General features: G+C 36.3%; 1 protein-coding gene across 9 annotated transcripts in view; it reads left to right on the forward strand.

The window, feature by feature from the left end:
- Window positions 1-20,804, forward strand: part of Znf638 (zinc finger protein 638) — a 138,390-nt gene that overhangs the window by 85,974 nt on the left and 31,612 nt on the right. For 5 of the 9 annotated variants that reach the window (XM_057773817.1, XM_057773862.1, XM_057773835.1 and 2 more), the window contains 9 exons: window positions 4,165-4,203; window positions 5,893-6,194; window positions 7,703-7,851; window positions 9,661-9,813; window positions 11,416-11,538; window positions 15,443-15,501; window positions 15,680-15,732; window positions 17,200-17,250; window positions 20,276-20,344. In XM_057773817.1, the coding sequence (XP_057629800.1) occupies window positions 4,165-4,203; window positions 5,893-6,194; window positions 7,703-7,851; window positions 9,661-9,813; window positions 11,416-11,538; window positions 15,443-15,501; window positions 15,680-15,732; window positions 17,200-17,250; window positions 20,276-20,344 (998 nt within the window). The remainder of the gene's footprint in view (window positions 1-4,164; window positions 4,204-5,892; window positions 6,195-7,702; window positions 7,852-9,660; window positions 9,814-11,415; window positions 11,539-15,442; window positions 15,502-15,679; window positions 15,733-17,199; window positions 17,251-20,275; window positions 20,345-20,804) is intronic. The other 4 variants (XM_057773825.1, XM_057773845.1, XM_057773853.1 and 1 more) reach the window with 1 other exon arrangement.

The following is a 20,804-nucleotide window of genomic DNA, read 5'->3' on the forward strand; positions in this document are numbered from 1 at the left end:
GTTCTGTTGCTATGAAGAGACACCATGACCAAGAGAGCATTTGATTGAGTACTTGCTTACAGTTTTATAGAGTTAGTCTATGATCATCACAGTGGGAAGCAGATAGGCATGGCAGTAGAACAGTAGCTGAGCTTTACATCCTGATCCATAGGCAGGGGTGGGGATGGGACAGGGGAGAGAGAAGAGAGACAGAGACAAACTGGGCCTGGTGTGGGTACTTGAAACTTCAAAGCCCACTCCCAGTGTCATACCTCCTCCAACAAGGCCACTTCTACTCCAGTGGTCACACCTCTTACTTTTCCCAACACAGTTCTACTAACTGGGGACCAAATATTTAAACACAAGAGCCTATGTGGCCCATTCTCATTTAAACCACCACACAGAGCTTCTTACTCCCTGGAAGCCATGTAGGCCATGAAGTCTACCACTTTGTTGCCATAGCTACATTCATTGTCATACCAGGAAATTTGCTTGACAAAGTTGTTAAAAGCAATGCCACCCTCAGCATCAAAGGTGAAAGAGTGGGTGTTACAGCTAAAGTTGCGATAGACAAGATAACCTGGTCCTTAGGATAGCCCAGGATGCTCTTTAGTGGGCCCTTCAATGCCTGATCTACTATCTTTATGTTATTGTACTAGCAGTTATCTCTAAGTGGCATGTCAGATCCATCAGGGACCACTGGGGATAAGAACATGAAAGACCATGCCAGTGAACTTTTTGTTCAGTTCTGGGATGACCTTGCCACAGCTTTGGCAATGCCAGTGGATATAGGGATACTGTTCTGGCCATCATGCCACAGCTTCCCAGAAGGGCCATCTGCAGTCTTCTGGGTGGCAGTGATGGCATAAACTATGGTCACAAGTCCTTCAATAATGTCAGCATGGTTGTAGATGACCTTGGCCAGGGGTCTAAGCATTTGGTGGAGCAAGCAGCATTGTTGACAGTCTTGAGTGAGTTGTCATACTTCTTGCAGTTCACGTTTATCACAAACATGGCATCAGCTGAAGGGGCAGAGATCATCATCTTTTCGACTCTACCCAACAAGAGGGCCTTCTCCATAGTGGCAATAACAAGCTTGGCACTAGCATCACCCCTTTTGATTCTCGAAGATGGAGATGACCTTTCCGTTGATGACAATTTTTTCCAGTCTCAGCCTTGACTGTGCTGTGAAAGTGGGTAGAGTCATTTTGGAACATGTAGAATGTTTAGTTGAGGTCAACAAAGGGTCATTGATGGCAACAATACCAACTTTGTCAAATTTGAAGGTAGCTCTGTTGACCAGGCATCCAGTACAGCTATATGTTCCCTCTGATCTCTCTGCCATGATGTCTCAGGGAACAGCAGATAGTCCATTTTGTACCTTTTGTCTTTCTGCTGAGATTGAATTCTTGAATGTTAGTAATTTAATCACTATGTCCAATTAGGTTATAGATCGGTAAATTTGAGGATGAAGATGAAGATGCAGGCTTTCTTTTTTTTTTGTTTTGTTTTTTTTTTTGTTTTGTTTTGTTTGTTTGTTTTTCGAGACAGGGTTTCTCTGTGGTTTTGGAGCCTGTCCTGGAACTAGCTCTTGTAGACCAGGCTGGTCTCGAACTCACAGAGATCTGCCTGCCTCTGCCTCCCAGGTGCTGGATTAAAGGCGTGCTCCACCACCGCCCGACTCCTTTATTTCTTTGGAGTTTGAATGGAGCTTAAATGACTCTCTCTCTCTGTCTCTCTGTCTCTCTCTCTCTCTCTGTCTCTCTCTCTCTCTCTGTCTCTCTCTCTCTCTCTCGCTCTTCTTTTTGTTTTTTGAGACAGAGTTTCTCTGTAGCTTTAAAGCCTGTCCTGGAACTAGCTCTTGTAGACCAGGCTGGCCTCGAACTCACAGAGATCCGCCTGCCTCTGCCTCCCGAGTGCTGGGATTAAAGGCGTGCGCCACCACTTGAATGACCCTTTCACAGGGGTCACCTAAGACCATCAGAAAAGACAGATATTTACATTCCAGCTCATAACAGCAAAATTACAGTTGTGAAGTATCAATGAAAGTAGGTTTATGGTTAGAAGTCACTAACATGAGGAGACTTAAAGGGTCTTAATATTAGGAAGGTTGAGAACCACACTGTTCTAAAGAAACCATTCTAGATTGTTTCCTTTTTATTATGCCCTCCATTTCTTCTGTGCTGCAACAACTGCTTCCTGGAGTAGAACCATTTAGGGTTTGCATCCAGGTTCTTCTTTGTTCTACCATGTTAGCTGTAACCAAGACCAGGCCTGCTAATAGATTTTCTTTTTCTTTTTGAGACAAGTTCTCACCAAGTAGCCCTGGCTGGCCTGGGACTTGCTTATATAAATCAGGATTGTCTTGAACCCACAGAGATAATGTCTGCCTCTGCCTCTCCAGTGCCAAGATCATCAATACATTTTTAAAGGGCTACTTGAAGAAAAGCAATCTTTTCTTTCAATTTTTCTTTCTTACATATATTTTCCCAAATACAGTTGGATATAACTTAAAAGCATATGATACAATTTATATTCTATGTGTCCCAACAGAAAGGGTGAAAATGCTTGGAGTTTTGTTTTTAAATTATGTATATGTCTGTATGTGGGTATGTGCATTTGAGTATAGGTACCTATTAGACCAGAAACATCAGGTCCTCTTGAAAGACTTGGAGGTGGCTATGAGCCACCTGATGTGGATGCTTCTCTTCAAGAGCAGGATGCCTTCTTAACTTTGAAAAGCCATCTTTTTTAGCCTTCTTCCAGAATTTTGCAAAATTTTGAGATCTTGTCTCTGTCTTCCCCGTATGTATGGAGTAGGGACGCAATGGAGGAGTACATTTGTGTGTGTAGGCTTAGGTTGGCCACAGGTCAACGTTGGATGTTGATCCTTAGGAGCCTTCCCGGTTTGTTGTTGTTTTTTTTGAGACTGTATCTCTCTCCAAGACCTGGGTCTCATACTTATGTTAGACTGCCTGGCTCATGAGCACAAGGTATCTGCAGATCTCTGTGTTTTCAGCTTTGATATTAAAAATACACAGTTTATAATGCCTAGCTTTTTACATGAGTTTGTAGTTCAAACTCTGGTCTTTACAGATTGAGCTGTCTTCTTAGCCAGTGTCTTATGTAAACTAGTGATTCCCAACCTCCTAATGTTGCAGCCCTTAGTACAGTTCTTCATGTTGTGATTCCCCAACCACAAAATATTTTCATTGCCTCTTTGTAACTGTAACTTTGCTACTGTTACGAATTGCAGTGTAAATATCTGTTATGTGACCCCAGTGAAAGGGTCGTTCAGCCTGCAAAGGGTCTCAGCCCACATGAGAAATGCTAATGACGTATGGGCAATCGGTGCCCGCCTTTAATCCTAGCACTCTGGAGGCAGAAACAGGTGGATCTCTGAGTTTAAGGCCAGCCTGCCTGATTTATAGAGGTAGTTCCAGGACAACCAAGGCTTCCAAGAGAAACCATGTAAGCTATAAACCTATCTTAAATAAAAAGGAAAGAAAGAAAGGGAAGAAGAAATGCTAATATACATGAAGATGATCTTGAACTTTCTCTTCTTTTTTGGTTTTTCGAGATAGGGTTTTGCTGTAGTTTTGGAGCCTTTCTTTATCCTTTTTTTGCCTCCCAAGTGCTGGGAAAGCAGGCATGAATCACCATGCCTAGCATCTCTCTATTCTTTGCCTCTTTGTCTACCCCTATCTAGACTAATATTTTATACCTTAAGAAGCTTTTGTATATACTATTTATTTGACTTTTAAAAGTGAGATGTTTAAAAAAATTGAAGTCTTGGTGAATGTTTTTCTGATATATCTACTAGCGTGGCACCTTGATCAGATGGTGAACTAGACATAAAAATGTTATTATCAAGAAAACTTTTTTTTAAGGCCATTGTTTCTCTGTGTAGCCCTGAATGTCCAGGAACTCACTCTGTAGACAAGTCTAGGCTAGCGTCGAATTTATAGAGATCTGCCTGCCTCTTCCTTCTGAGTGCTGGGATTAGAAGTGTGTGTCCCTACCAGCTGGCCATATTTCAATTTTTAAATTATATATAAGCTTAAGTTTGAGCAGTTCTGACACAGTTCAGGTAAAGATTGTTTATTAATTAGATGATTAATTTTATTAAATGATTAAAAGATTATTATTGCTTGAACTGTCATTAATAGTCTTTATTTCAAATAGATACCCTGATTGGAACCCTGAGATCCTCCCATCTCGAAGGTATGTTTTTTTTTTAATAGTATTAATTATTACAACTTTGTTTCCTTTTAAAAGTAAACAGTAAATTTTTTTAAAGTTGTTTTGGAATTGTCCTAATTTTATCATGTTGGGTTTTGTTGTAGACAGAGCCCTGGATAGCCTAGAACTCTATATAGAACTGGCTGGTCCTGAACTCAGAGATCCACCTGTCTTTGCCTCTCAAGTGATAGGATTAAAGATTTATGCCACCACACCCTGCTATTGTTTTTATTTTTATACAGCTGACACATGAAAAAAATTGATGAGTATTTTTATTTCAGCTTAAATGTGCTTTCTTCTATGGACTTCACTTCACTTTAGTCTTCTTGTTTGTTTGTTTGTTTGTTTTGATTTTTTGAGACAGGGTTTCTCTGTGTAGCCCTGGCTGTCCTGGAACTAGCTCTTTTAGACCAGGCTGGCCTCAAACTCACAGAGATCCGCCTGCCTCTGCCTCCCGAGTGCTGGAATTAAAGTGCCACCACCACCCGGCTTAAGTCTTGATAATTTATTTTTGATCCTATTATTTTGTGTTTGTGGGTGCATAATTATTAATATTTAAATAGCTTGAATACTGAGAATTATTTAGTTCTGAGTTCTTTAGGATCTGTACACAAATGTACAGAAGTCAGTGAAGTATGTTTAGATGGCATAAGGTTTCAGGGAAAAGTCATTGAAAAACAGTTTCTATAAATAATTTTTTGGTGGGTGGTGGTAACCCACACCTTAATCCTAGCACTTGGGAAGCAGAGGCAGGTGGATCTCTGTGAGTTCGAGGCCAACCTGGTCTACAGAGTGAGTTCAGGACAGCCAGGGCTGCACAGTGAAACCCTTTTTCAAAAAACAAACACAAATTCCTAAATTCTTTATATAACTTAAAATAGTTGCAAAATAACTGATACCTAAGAAGAGGATAAAAATACTCTTATTAAGCTAGAAAAAAAGAGGGTTCTAGCAAACTGAAGGTTAATCATCTATCTGTTCAGATTACTTTTTCTCTACTCATAATGGTAGATACATTTTTCATTCATTTATTTTGTGTGTGTGTGTTCATATGCACATATGTGTGTGACATGTGCCATGGTGCTTGTGGATGTCAGAGGACAACTTTCCAGAATTGGTTTTCTGCAATCTTAAAGGGTCTGGGGTTTCAAACTCAGGTTGTCAGGTCTGCTTGCAAAAAGCATCTTTACCCAGTGAGCTGGTTTGCTATCCCAGTAGCTTCTTTTAAATAAACACTTCTGAGCCAGGCATAGTGGGTCACGCCTATAATCCTAGCATTTAGGAGACCGAGACCTAGAATTGCCACAAGTTTAGAGTTAGTCTGGATGGTCTACATACTGAGAGCCTGTCTCTAAAAGAAAAGCAAACCAACCAACCAACAAACAAAAATACAGTGAAAGGTCTGGGGAAATTGCTAAGTGGTTAAAACATTTAACTGCTTTTGTCAAGGACCTGAGTTCAGTTCCTAGCACTCATGTGGGGTAGCTCACAACAATGTATAATTCCATCTCTAAAGGATCTGGTGGGCACCTGGACATAAATGCATACTCTCACACACTTACAAATAATAAGTAATAAAAATAAATGTTTGTTTAAAAAGCTGCTTCTGTTATTTAATATAGCTTAAATCTACATTGAATTGCTGAGTCTTGTTTGTTTTCTCCTTTCTAGAAATGAGAGCAATAGGAAAGAAAATGAAACTCCAAGAAGACGTTCTCATTCTCATTCCCCCAGTCCTAGGCATTCTAGGAGATCAAGCTCAAGTCACAGATACCATCGTTCTCGAAGTCCAGCTCGTTATAGATATAGACCAAGGAGTCGAAGTCCAAGAATTTGCCATAGTTTCATTTCTAAATACAGATCCAGATCCAGATCCCGTTCTCCATATCGAAGCCGAAATCTCGTTAGAAGAAGTCCAAAGTCCTACCGGTCAGTTAGCCCTGAAAGGACATCAAGAAGATCAGTAAGATCAGGTACAATGATGATCCTGATGCTATTCTTTTGATTGGGATTTTAGAAATGAATGGTTGTATTTTATTTAATTTTAAAGTTGCTGTATGAAATTGGACTCATACTTGAGAGTTGACAAGATGTATGGAAAATTTAATTTATCCACATCCATTTTAAAAATCAAGGACCAAGCTGGGTGTTGGTGGTTCACGCCTTTAATGCCAGTACTAGAGAGGCAGAGGCAGGTGAATCTCTGTGAGTTCAAGGCCAGCCTGATCTTCAGAGCATATACCAGAACAGCCAGGGCTATACAGAGAAACCCCGTCTCAAAAACAAAAAACAAAACAAAAAAATGAATAAAAAATAATAACTAAGGACCAAAGATAAACTCGGTGACATACACCTGTAATTCCAGCAAATTGGGAGACTGAGGTGGAAGATCAAGATTTCAAGGTTATTCTCAGCTAAGTTTGAAGCCAATCTTATATTTTGAATAATTGTTTCTTGATTATTTAATAATCGTTTAATGACCTTTCTAAAAGCTCATTTGTTAAAATACATACATACACACACATATACATGCACATAGCCTATAATGAAAGAAACCATTGTTCATGTTAAAGTAGTACTTTGAGCATGTCTTCAGTTCTACTCTATATTTTAAGAAATTGAATGGAAATGGAAATAATTAAAAAGTGTAAGCTGGCTAATCTCAGTATAGTTCAAAACCCTAAGTCTCCCATAGGGTCTCACAAGGTCTTTTCAGTGTTGTGTGAGTCCTTTTCCTCTTCCAAGAACATACTTGTGTCATAGTTGACTTTCCTTGTACTTTGAACGAAAGTTGTGCATCCACCATACATAATGGGTACAAAAAGTCAGGGATATGTGTCTTTCAAGTTCATGTTTACATGTTTAGAAAAATGTGGAACAATAGTACTCATTTATCTTTTTGATAAGTAGTTAATTTTTATAAAATATATAAATATACAAGTTTATTAATAAATGATTTAGCAGTTTTTAAATTCTATTAAATAAAAAGAATATAACAAAAATAAACTCTGGCTTCCTGAGTTTGCCAAGAGATTCTACATCCAAAACTTTGAGGACTGTTGACATAAGGAAAACTCACTGAACAAAGGAAGTGTTGCATATAGAGCTTGAAGAATGAGCAGTTAAAGACTGAGAACTGTGCATGTGTGCCCGTGTGCAGCATGTATGTAGTGTATGTTCTCTACTAAGCTTGAGAATGACTCTAATCTCACTCATGTTACTCGTAGTGTCTTGAAATGGTTAAGTTTCTTTTTTTAAAAATCATTTACTAGATTGCATAGTATGGTTTTATGAACATTGTCTTGTAACATCTTTCATTAGATAAATGTTTACTTAATAAATGGTTGAATAAATAATTGACATCCTCTTAGAAATAAAATCCAAAAAGATGAGACAAAAGGGCTGGGTTGTCATAAGAGTGCTATGTGCCTTTTGCTTCTTTTTAATTTATATATATGAATATATGTATTTTTTTAATCAGATAGAAAAAAAGCAGTAGAAGATGGGGGACAACGTTCTGTACATGGAACAGAAGTTAATAAACAGAAAAACATAGAAGCAGTTGATAAAGGATTCTTACCAGCACAAAAGCCTAAACTTGCCAGTGGAACAAAGCCATCAGTGAAATCTGTAAGTTCTATGAACAGTGACTCACATTTAGCAGAACATGCTGCTCACAAGTATAGGACTCTTTTTTTTTTTTTTTTTTTTACACGAATGACACTTTATTCAGTCATTTTCTTTACAACTGAAACTCTGGGAATTAAAAATTAACATCCTTGCCCGTGAGCTTCTTATACACACCAGAAAAAGTTTCCACCTTGTGCTCCACGTTGTTCTGCTGTGCTTTGTCTAAGTATAGGACTCTTGAAGATGACACCTTACCAGAAGGTAAACAGGTGTCTGGTAAAGGTGCTTTTATTCAGCGAAAGGTCAGTAATTCTTTTGTAGATTAGCGCAAGTATACCTGCATTTGTTACTATGAAAAGCAGAAAATAAAATTGGATCTTTGGAGTCACATTTCCAATAAATTTCAAATAAATATTTGTTAAATTACTTTGATGAGAGATAATTTTTTTCTTATGACTTAATAAAAGCCTAATAATTCAGTCTTGGAGTTCAGGAGTGTCAGTGTTAGTGTTTTGTGTAGTTAGGAGTACCAGGTGTTTAGTGTTTAAAGTGCCCAAAGACGTCCTAGTCAGGGTAGCAGGGTAGCATGCTCCTTTAGTGTAGCAAGGCATACTGAGGCAGGAGTACAGACATTGTCTCAGAATAGAAACATATGCTGTGATGTATTGATGAAGCTTTTTGTTAGCTTCAGAAGTTATATGACTGGTGAAGTGAGTGTTATCATTATTAATGAGTCTTAATAATTTCTATCAGCTAGAAATGTAAGAATTGATCATTTCTGTTTATACATTCTATGTAGTAGTGTAGTTTTTTTCATCCTGGTTTACTGGTGTATTTTGATTATAACCTACTTGTTACTATATTGAGATGCTGTTTTACTGTATATTTTGTTGAATTCTGTTTACTTAACAGTAATTTAGATTTTATTTAGATCTAAACTATCATTATGACTCTAATAAGCCTAATATTTTTATGGTGTTATATACTTTTGAAATTATTCAAATATATTGAAGACCTTCAACAATTGTATTCTTTATTCTAAAAGGTTATATTTTAATTGTTAACCTTAAAACAATCAATATGTAATTGCAAAAGTTTGAGATCATTAGGAAGGAGTATTGAGTATAGGGAAAATTTTTAATTAATCTAGTAAGATTTTGAGTCAGGACTTCTTAACAGAATTTTCAAAAAGTCCTTCATTTTTGGTTGATTTTTGGTAAATTTGGTATTACAGTATATGTAGTCTGATTATATATGTTATATATAATATACCTTTTTCTTTTTGCTTTTTTTTGGGGGGTTTTGTTTTGTTTTGCGACAGATTCTGATTATGTGCCTTGTTTCTTTATTTTTTTTTTAAATAAAAATTGAACAAAAACACTTATTATGAGTTACAGATGATGACTTATTCACCTTTCTGAGCTTTGATCTTCCTCAGAAAGAATCAAGCTCCTTGTCCTCTAGTTTATACCCATATACTGCCACTATGGCCCAGTCTTGGGACAATGCAGACAAGCAGCTTGTCCTGCATTTTTATTTTAAAAGACAGTATCTTGCTATAATGCCCATGTTGATCTTAAACTTTGATATCCTCTTTTCATCCTTCCAAGTGCTGACATTAGAAGTGTGTGCCATCATATCTGGCATGCATGGGGCCCAGCCTTTGAATTACTGGAATGTAGAATGAACAAAGCTATAATGTCTATAAGATATCCATAAAGATACTGAGATGAGTAGTAGAGATTATATGTTGGGTTATGATTACCGTACCTTGTGGCTTACGTTGTTTTTAATTTTCTTTCATTCCAGATTCGGCCTCGGAAAGATCTGTCTTTGAGTTCCAATTCAATTCTTCTTGTATCTGAACTTCCAGAGGATGGCTTTACTGAGGAAGATATTAGAAAAGCATTCCATCCATTTGGGAACATCACCGATATCCTTCTTGTTCCTTGTAGAAATGAGGTGCGTCATCTATCTTTGGTGAAAATTCAGGCAGACTTGTTGCTTTTGTGATAATGTTGGTATCTTAGCTGCTTGTGCTGTGTATATCATTGTTCACTGACAATTAACATAAATGTTCCACAGTATTTGTGTTGACAGAAGACTCCCAAGAAAGACCAAGGTTCCAGGGAATAGACATGTTTATACAATAAAGGGCCAGATAATTATTTGAAGTTTTATAGGCTGGTCATAGGGTATTAGGTCTTTTGCCATTGAGATATAGAAGGTAGGTATGGTTATGTAAATGAGAAAGCATTGCTATGTTTCTAAAAATTGTAAAAATAAACATGATTTTAGGTACACAAGTTACATAAAATAAATGGTTTCCTTTGTACAGTTAGTATTGTTTACATGTGTGCTGTATTCCTAATAAAATTTGTGAATTGTAGACCAACCCTAGATTAAAAGATTCTTGTGAGTTGAGGCAAAGAGAAGACATGGTAATTGCTTTTAAGCAGGAGGCTTTAAAAGTTTTGGGCTTGGGGTTGGGGATTTAGCTCAGTGATAGAGTGTTTACTAGGCTCTGGGTTTGGTCCTCAGCTCAACATGTTCTACCTATGCTTATGCATGCAATCTTAATTAAATGCCATGAACTACAAACCAAATAAATGAAATAAGGAAAAGACTTATTAGGAAGGCGGAGGGAGAGCATAAGAAAAGATCCTGATGATCATGTCAGATGTGATACCTAGAGACCAAAACTGAGTCTTATTTCACTAGATAAAACTTTCACTGACCCAGGATATTTCTTAGAGGTTTCTATGGAAACTAAAAGCTGATGATTTATTCCACATTTCTTTAAGTTTTTAAAAGCATATCTTTCTGTGTACGGGTGTTTGTATACATGTAGTCTGCATATCACATGTATGTATGGTACCTGCAGCAAGTACCAGGATCTGAACCTAGATCTTCTGGAAAAGCATCCAGTACTCTTAACTGCTGAACCATCATCTCTCCAGCCCCATTCCTCATTTCTTATCACTTAGGATTATTTGGTCAGTGTGGATGAATCTTCAGTAAGAATAGATAGCATTTGTTTGGTAGTTCCCAACCTTAGTGAAAAAAGTGTGTGTGTGTGTGTGTTGTTGTTGTTCTGTTTTTAAATCTAACTTAAAGCAAGCTAAGTCAGATCTTGCCTACCCTCCTGTTGTTCAGTTAGACATGCCTTCCCCTTTCTTCCTATTCTAGGAGCCTGCCATGGACTCATCTCTTATCTTGGTAATGGTCTAGAAGTTATATAAAGTTAAATATGTATTGTGTGTGAAACATCAAATTATAGGTTAGTAAAACAAACAAAAAAAGCCACCAGTTCTTGAGATAACCTCATAGTTTTATGTTTCACAGAAAAGCATTAAGTCCATTTTAAAATGCAGAGATATAAGCCAGGTGAGGTGGCATATGGGATGCTGAGATAAAAGAGTCAGAATTTGAAGGGCAGTCTGGGATACATAGAAATTCAAGACCAGCCTGGATTAGAACTTGTCTCAAACATTTTTGAATATAAATAAAATGAATCTTTTAAACATAAGGTTTTTTTTTTAATTGTCAAAAATTTTATTTTAGGCTTACTTGGAGATGGAGTATAAAAAAGCAGTTACGGCAGTCATGAGGCACACTGAAACAATTCCTCTTGAAATAAAAGGAAAAATTGTGAAAGTATGTGTTCCAGGAAGGAAAAAAGCACAGGTAAATTAAATTTAGATGTTTTTGTTACATTAACATTTTAAATGTATAGGACGTGTAGAAAATACATAAATCTTGGTCCAAAAGATTTAGAACTTTGTTTGTTTGTTTTTCGAGACAGGGTTTCTCTGTGTTACAGTCCTAGCTGTCCTGGAACTAGCTCTTGTAGACCACATTGGCCTCAAACTTACATAGATCGCCTGCCTCTGTTTCCTGAGTGCTGGGATTAAAGGCGTGTGCCTCTCAGATTAACAATACATATATACCACCACAACTAGTATAATATTAAGTGATGAGCAACAGACTAAGGTAATATTGTACCAATTTAACAAACCTGGAACTGCTAGAAATAATATTGAAAGCATTGTAGAAGTCCCTATAGCTGGCTTGTTCCAATTCTTAAACCTTCTCCTCTGCCTACAGGTAATCCTTTTCTGGAACCATAATTTTGAACTTTACATCAACATAATCTGTTCTGTTCTCTACAGCCTTTTGGTTTCTTTAGTAATGTCAATGTTCCAGGGGGCTGGAGACATGGCTCCTTGGTCAATAAGAGCACAGGCTATTATTCCAGAGGTCTTAAGTTTGATTTCTAGCAATCACATAGTGGCGCACAACCATCTGTAGTGGGATCTGATACTCTCTTCTTGAATAAAGGTGTACATGCAGATAGAACACTCTTATACATGAAATAAATAAATATAATGTTTGAAAAAGAAATATAAATGTTTTGAGTTTAATTTTCCTAGACCATTTTTTTTAAAGATTTATTTATTTATTATGCATACAATGTTCTGTTAACATATATACACCAGAAGAGGCACCAGATCTCATTACAGATGGTTGTGAGCCACCATGTGGTTGCTGGGGATTGAACTCAGGACCTCTGGAAGAGCAGCTAGTGCTCTTAACCTCTGAGCCATCTCTCCAGCCCCCTAGACCATTTTTTATTCTGTAAATGTTCATAGATAATATCTATAGAATTATTTAGAAATTTCCAGTAAGCTTTCTTTGGTTATATTAATTTTCTGATTTAGCTTTTTATTTACAATAGAATGCATCTAGAGATTTATAAGCCCATATTCCTCAGTAACTAGTAATTTAACCTTAAAAGTAACTGAGGCTTTCCTCATTCATTATGACTTTTATGTTGTGTTTTGTGATTATAATGATTATCCTGCTAGTTTCTTTTGGGTAGATACTTGAATTATTCCCCTATTTTTTCATTTCCAAAAGCAAGACTTTAGTTAATTCCTTGTGACTTTTATAGACCATCCTTTTCTATTTATGATTGTACACTCCAGAACAGTTGTTGGCTGAAGGATATAGATATTAATGCATGGCCTGTAGAGTGTAAATGCAGTCATTTACACACTTGTGATTTATGAGAGCTGGTATCCTTGTAGCACTATCTTAATCTCTTCAGTTAAAAAAAACCCTAATAAGTGAAACATGCTGTAGTATTTGAAAAATAATCATTATTAGTTAACTCTCCTTTTGAATTTCCTATTATCTTTTCCCATTTTCTATTGATATTTTTTAATTGATTTTCTGGAGAATGGAGTATGACTATATAGTCCAGGTTGACCTCAAATTTCTATTCCTCTGCTTCAGCTTCCCTGGTGCTGTTAAAAGCACATGCAATTTTCTCTGGTGTTTTTATCTTCAGATGACAAGAATTTTTTATAGGTGTTTATTACCCTAATATTAATTTAGTACTCTGTAATCTATCTAGAAAGTATTAAGTATGTTGCTTGCATGCATATGTATGGCTTTTTAAATTTCCTGTATCCTAGAAATGAGCCAGTAAGATAGCTCAGTGATGCAAGGCACTTGTCATCAAGCGTGATGACCTGAGTTCAATTTCTGGAACCCACATGGTGAAAGGAGAGAAACAAGCAACTTGTAAAAGTTATCCTATTAAAGCCGGGCGGTGGTGGCGCACGCCTTTAATCCCAGCACTCGGGGAGGCAGAGGCAGGCAGGCGGATCTCTGTGAGTTCAAGGCCAGCCTGGTCTACAAAGGGAGTTCCAGGACAGGCTCCAAAGCTACAAGAGAAACCCTGTCTTGAATAACCAAAAAAAAAAAAAGTTATGCTATTATCTCTACACATGTATTGTGGAATAGGCATACTCACAAAAGACAAAACAAATAAAATAAATGTAAAGACTATTTTAAATTTACATATATTTGAATACATTTGTATGTATTTTCTTCTATACATTTTACTTTCTCACTTGTCATGTTTTATAAGATCATCTTTGTTCCAGTGCCAAAAAATAGTCTGTTTTTTGCTCTGTTACTATTGTGTATATAATATATATGTATATAACATGTCATATATATAATACAGTGTGTGCATGTGTGTGTTCCTAAATATAATCTTCTCAGCCTATATACTGTTACTCATATGTTTCAGGACTAACCAATTTGTATTGGATAACCAATTGGTGTACTCTTTCTGGAGAAGGCTGTTTCTTCCACTCTCAGTATTCTTTAGTTACCTGAAGTTCTTTGTCTAGGGTTGAGACCTCGTAAACTTTCCCCTGTTCACTTGAGCATGTCTGTTGGTGTCATTCATCCATGTTTAGGCCGTCATGTTGGTGAGACTTTGGGTATAGCTTCTGACGTTACTAGGAGACATAATCTGACAGCAAATTCCCTATTCTGATTCTTAAATTTTTCCTTCTATTTCCTCTTCTGAAATGTTCCCTGAGCCCTCGTTGGGGTAGTGTTTTGTAGATATATCCATTGAGACTAGTCTCCACAAGTCTGCATTTTGTTTGCTTCTGGTTTTCTGTAATGGTTGTATCCATTGCAAAAAAGTTTCCTTTCTGAGGGGTGATAGCTGCACTTATCTATGGGTATAAGGACAAATGTTTAGATTGTTTTTAGGGATTATGTGGGTGTAGTAAATTGGTCTTGACTAACAGTTGTTGGCTAGGTTTTCAGTACTAGGCATGGTTTCCACCTTGTTCAGTGGGTTTTAAGTCCAATTAGAGAGCTGATGGTTACTGCCAAGATATGCATGCTACTACTGCATCCTGAGGGTTATTGTGCCAGGCTGTTCATTGTTGTACTTCATAGGCATCATTGCTGGGTGGGACTGTTTTTTGCTCTCCTTTTGGAAGCTTGCATGGCACCCTCTGGTACCTTTTGAGATAGGATTTCATTTTGTAGCTCTGGTGAGTTTCTGTGTTGACGAGGCTGGTCTCCAATTCACTAAGATTGGCCTACCTATCCCTTCTGTGACTCCGCACCTCTGCCTCCTGAGTGCTGGAATTAAAGGCATACACCATTCTCCCAAGAGGTCATGATACTTTTCTTAATTTATTCAAGTATTCTGAGTGTAAATATTGCTGGTGTATATATATGCCAATTTTTGGAAGTGAAAAGAACAGTATGATGTTTTAAGAGACTACATGCAATATATTGTGTTGTATTATCACCATTAATCTTTTACTATTCCTAATTTATGCATTAAACTGTATGTATAGTGAAAAACTGTGTATGGTTTCATATTGTGCATAGTTTCATCTACTAGAGTTCTTGAAGTGCATTCCACACAAAAAAGTGAGAGACTATTTTAATTTTTTCCCCCTGAATATGATGAAAAGCTTTAAGAGTAGGAGCAGCAAGTTCAATCTCATTTATGTTGTTGAAAGAATGTGGGTATATAGAAAGGGAGGACAAAATCCAAAGCCCTTCCGAAACTGTCATAATGACCATAACATGATTACAAATTAAATGAAATATAAGTAGGAAAAGGTAATGAGCATTTAAACTTCCAAGTTTTTAAATGTTTTCATTTTCATTGTTGAACTTTATGCATTTTTTTTATATTGTGTAAACTGCCCTTTTTAGTTGGGGAAAAGCTAATGTTTTCTAAATAATATTTCCTTCTTAGAATAAAGAAGTGAAGAAGAAACCTTCAGATTCTAAGAAGTTATCTGCATCTGCTTTAAAGTAAGTGAATCTTTGTTTTCATGTGAAAAATTAATGTATATATATGTTAAGAAATTTTAATTTTTAGGACTACATCTTTAACCACCACAATTATAAAATTGAACACAAACCAGTTTTAGAAATTTATAGAAGTTGGAACTATATTTCAATGTTTCTAATTTTTTTTTCTTTTGAGTAGAAAAGAGACAGATGCTTCAAAAACCATTAAAACTCTTACTTCAGCTTCTTTTGGTAAGTGGTAAAGTAAATGTGTGTGTATGTGTCTGTGTGTCCATGTGTCCTTGCTTTTAACTTGTTCTGAGGCAGAATCTCTTGTTGCTTGCTCTTTGTGTGTTCCAGACTAGCTGACCCTTGAACTTCTGAGGAAGTTCTTCCATTTATTTATTTATTTATTTATGTAGGTCTGTTTCTTCCATTTATTTATTTATTTATTTATTTATTTATTTATTTATTTATTTATGTAGGTAGGTAGGTAGGTAGGTAGGTAGGTAGGTAGGTAGGTAGGTATTTCAAGACAGGGTTTCTCTGTGTAGCTTTGGAGCCTGTCCTGGAACTGACTCTTTAGAACAGGCGAACTCCCAGAGATCCACCAGCCTCTGCCTCCCACAACTGACCAGCCTCCTCTCTCTTTCTTCCAACTTGCCTCATGCATGAAGGGATACAGATGAATATTTACTGCATCCAACTTTACATGGGCCCTGGGACCTGAACTCAGGTCTTTATGCTTATAAGGCCGACACACTAAGCCCTACTCCTTAGACTAAGTTTTTAACTTTTAAAACACATTCAAATGAATGTATTTTGTCAGTTTACTTTAAACTTCTTGTAAAATGAGATTAGGAAGACATTATTTAGTGAGCCTTTAATATAGGTGACCCAGTCACTGTTTCTTTTGGTTTGGTGTGTTTATTTGTTTTAGTTTTTGTTATTTTGGGTGTTTTTTTTTTTTTTTTTTGTGACAGGATCTTTCTCCGTAGCCTTGGCTGTCCTGGAACTCACTATGTAGACTAGGCTGACCTGAGACTCACATAGATCCTCCTGCCTCTGCCTCCCTACTGCTGAGATTAAAGGTGTGTGCCACCACACCTGGTTTACAAGAGACTTTTTAATGTGAAAATTTATGTATCTCTCCAAAATTAAAGAAAAAGTGAATCAGGCTCTTTCTCACAGTAAAAGATAATAATCTTTTGTTATCAGGATAGATTGATAAGTTTGTTAGTGTGAAAATAGAGGCCACCCAACTCTCAATCAATAATAATGAAACTATGTAGTCTTTCTGAAGGAAAGTTTGATAATATTAAATTTTATTTAATGAATGAAGGGAGAAAAGTTTAGAAGTTTGTTTTTTATGCGTGTGTATACATATGAATGTGCATATAAATCTGACGGCTTCAGGTCTCATCCTCAAGAATGCAGGCTGTCCTCCTTTAGGCAGTGTCAGTCATATGATACTTTTCGAATATAACTCAGATAATTATGTTTACAAAGCAAATACATTATCAACTGTGCCACCTCCCATCTCCACCCAATACTAAGTGTGCATTTTGATTTATCTAAGAATATTTGTAAGTAATAACACCCAGAACAGAAGGGATTAGAGGTTGCAATGCTCTTTGAAAATTATTAAGGTTAACTCTTACCTAAATCTAAATTTTGTTTGTAATGTGTTATTGAAGTACATTTTTCTCATAATTTTAGCCAAAACTGGACGAATAAAGCCATCTACATTCAAAGTGAACAAATTTACAGGTATGTTATTTTTATATTGCCTATTTGTTTCTTGTAATGCAGGGATTGAATGCACAACTTTGTGTGTTCTAGGCTAGTGCTCTGCTATTGAGCTACACGCCTATTCTGAAGTATATTTTTATTAGGATTATAGTCATTAACTAAATTGCTGAAGAATTAATTGGCTTGTATTTCATGTGATAAAAATTATTAAATATATGTATTAATCTTTGAGATTATAGTCATTTAGTAGTTTTCAGAATGAGATTTAATGCACAGTACTCTAATATTAAATAATAATTTAACTGAAGAAGTATTTCTGAGAATGAATATCATAGCTTTTTCCCTCCTCTTTCATTGAGGGCTTATTTTCTTTTATATACTAGTTCAAATAAATGCACATATAGTTTTTATAAGCTATAGTGTTTTGTTTTCTTTGTTCGAAACAGCATCCCATGTATTCCACACAGGCCCTGAACTTGCCATGTGGTCAAGACTGGCCTTGAATCCTGATCCCCCTACTTCAGCCTCCCGAGTGCTAGAATTACAGGTGTGCACCATCATGCCTGGCTCACTGTAGTGGGTTTTTAAATAACGATTAAGATTCTTTTTACTTTACCCTGGTATTATTCCTCTCTTCTCCTTTCCCTCCAATTTCTGTTAAATACAGGTTATGGGAAGGAATATTCAGGGTAGAGAGTAGAATATTAAATCGTCTTTTCTGTGTTAAAAAGGAAAATACCATTGTAATTGACAGATTTGGAATTTTCATGTAGTATTCTGAGGCTTCTGAGATGATAATACATTTTTAGGAATTTTGAAATTTCATTTATTTAACAAAGAGTTTGATTTAAAGTTTATGGGAATCACAAATGGTGGTTGCTGGACTGGGAACTAAGCTGCTAGCCATCCCTTAACTCCTGGGGATAAACCTCAGGCATTTTTCCTTAAATTTCTAGCATCTTCATATAAGTGGTAACATGAATTATATGTGATAATAGCAAAGTTACCATAAGAAATTTTTTAACTGGCTTACTAAGGATCAGTTTATTTCAGAATAGCAAACTTATAAATTAATAAGAATTCACTAGTTAATAAGTAGTACCAAATTCTAAGGATTGGTGTCATAGTTACCTATTATGGATAGGGATACATTCATACATTCCAAGGCATACAGTAAATGTCTGAAATTACAGATAATACTGAACCATATATATTCATATATTCATATATACTTATACACATACAGCTAAAATTTTGAGACAGGGTCTTACTGTGTATCTTAGGATAGCTTCAATTCCTAAGAAGACCAAGCTGGCCTCAAAATGCAAGATCTACCTGCCTTTGGCATGTTGAGTGCTGGGATTAAAGGGGTATGCCATACCTGGCTATGATAAAGTTTAGTTTATAAATTAGGCACAGTAAGTTTTATGAAGAAGTCTCATACTCTTAATTTTTCTTTTTGTTCGTTTTCTTTTGTTTTTAAAGAAAGCACTTTATGCCTTCTTGTATGGATGTATGAGTTACAAGGATCACTGTGAGATCTCAAAGGTATAATAGAGATGACTGTTAATGACTAAAGGGAAGGTAGTATGCATATGCTTGGCTGTCTGAAGCTGGACATTCCATTTCTCAGAGATCCACCTGCCTCTACCTCCTGAGTACTGGGATCAAAGGCATGCATCACCACTGCCTAACTAATCACCACTGCCTTTCTTGTATCTATGTCTTTTTCTTTTGTTTTAGTTTGTCCTGTCCTTTGGAGCCTTGATGGGCTTCTGTGGGTAAACAATTGGTGATAATGATTAAATCCACCAGTACTTATTAGTTCAACAAGGAAGGATAGGGTCCTTTGAATCCCTCACTGATTCATGACTAATGAATGACTGGCCTAATAGATATAGTGTTTACAGTGGCCATCTCATGTGCTAAAGATATATTACAGTCCTTCTTCCTATCTTCTGGCTTTTACATTCTTTGCATATCCTTTTCTACAGTTTGTTTGTATGTGTATGTAAGAGTTGGGGGGAGGAGGGAGAGAGCACTTTAGTGGAGTGGTGTTAAATATCTAACCATTGTTTATTCTCGTCACGTAGTAGAGCCACGAATCTCTGCATTTGATACTGTCCTTTGCAAAGACTAGCTTTTCTGATTTAAGATTGAGAGTAGCCTTTGTCTATGGTATAAATATTAATATTTAGAATGTTTGGGCCATGTTAGCCACACAATATTTAATTTTCCTTTAGGCCCCAAACCATCTCAGGCTGTAGTTACTGCTCTGGTTTACAGTACCAGGTGTGAATTTCCTCCCATGGAGAGTGCCTCAAATTCAACGAAAGAACACATGGTTCTTCTTGCACCCATAGGCACATCTAGCCTTTCAAGATTATATTACAGTTTGTAGGTTTTGCAGCTGGTTAAGACTGTTATTACCTTTTCTCTGCAAGCAGTAATCATAGTACCTTCTGAGACTGGGGAAACTAACCAGGAAGGACAAACTCTCCAGCTCAGTTCCAGCTTCAGTTCTCTTATTTCTTGAAGATGAGTGGTGGCTTCGGCTATGGGGTCTTATCATCTGTAGTTATGGTGGGCAACCAAGATGAACCAGCAAGAGCCTGTATATATTATTGGACAATTTTGGAGCCTATCCCACGTATGGCAGTGGGATTTTTTTTTTTTTTTAATGATCAACTAGGACTTTATGTGGCCGTCATAAAATGGATTAAATGGATTTCATTCAAGTGTGATCCAGGGAATCATACACTGAGAGGTTCTCTATAGTTGCTTTTGGAACCAGTGAGAACATGGTATTGCTGTGTGGTTTAACTTTTTACTTTGTATTTCAGCTTCTAGTTGATCCATACATATAGAGAGACATTTAACTTAAGTCCCTTCCCACAAAGAAATTATTGCTAGATGTCCCAAAATATGGTAGCATTTTATGTTTTGAATAAAATATGTTGTTCTTATATTGTTTTTAATAAGGTAATTTGGAGATTGACACTATTTAAGTAAAACAGTTTTGACTATAGCTTTTGTGATTTAGGGAAATCAGCGGGTTCTGTAAAATCTGTGGTTACGGTAGCTGCAAAAGGTAAAGCTTTTATCAAAACAGGTAAGACAACTGAGGGAGAGAGCTTTACTAAATTTTTTTTATGAATTTAAGGAATACATTATTGAAAGCAAGATTAGAATTCAATAATTTCTAGTATCTGATAACATCTTGAAGAATTTAGTAGAGTCATTAATATTTAAAATTTACGATATAGGATTTTTTATTCATTGGTACTTTGGTTTTTAACAATATTTACCATTGAAGATACATTTTTGTATTAATATATTATGGCTATTATATACATCAGTGTACCTGCGTGGTCTGACAGTAATATAGTCATAGGTTGCTCTGTCATTGTCCCCTTTAAATGGTTTAATCCTTCCTTCCTCCCTCCTTCTCTCTTGTTATAACTATCATTTTTATACTCCTTTCCACAACTTAAACAGTTTATCTGATGTTTATTACTTTAAAACAGATTAATTTCCCTGATAAAGAAATGAAACGCTATTTAACATAGTTG

This window comes from Chionomys nivalis, chromosome 1 (genome assembly GCF_950005125.1).
Source record: "Chionomys nivalis chromosome 1, mChiNiv1.1, whole genome shotgun sequence".
Taxonomy (NCBI): Eukaryota; Metazoa; Chordata; class Mammalia; order Rodentia; family Cricetidae; genus Chionomys; species Chionomys nivalis.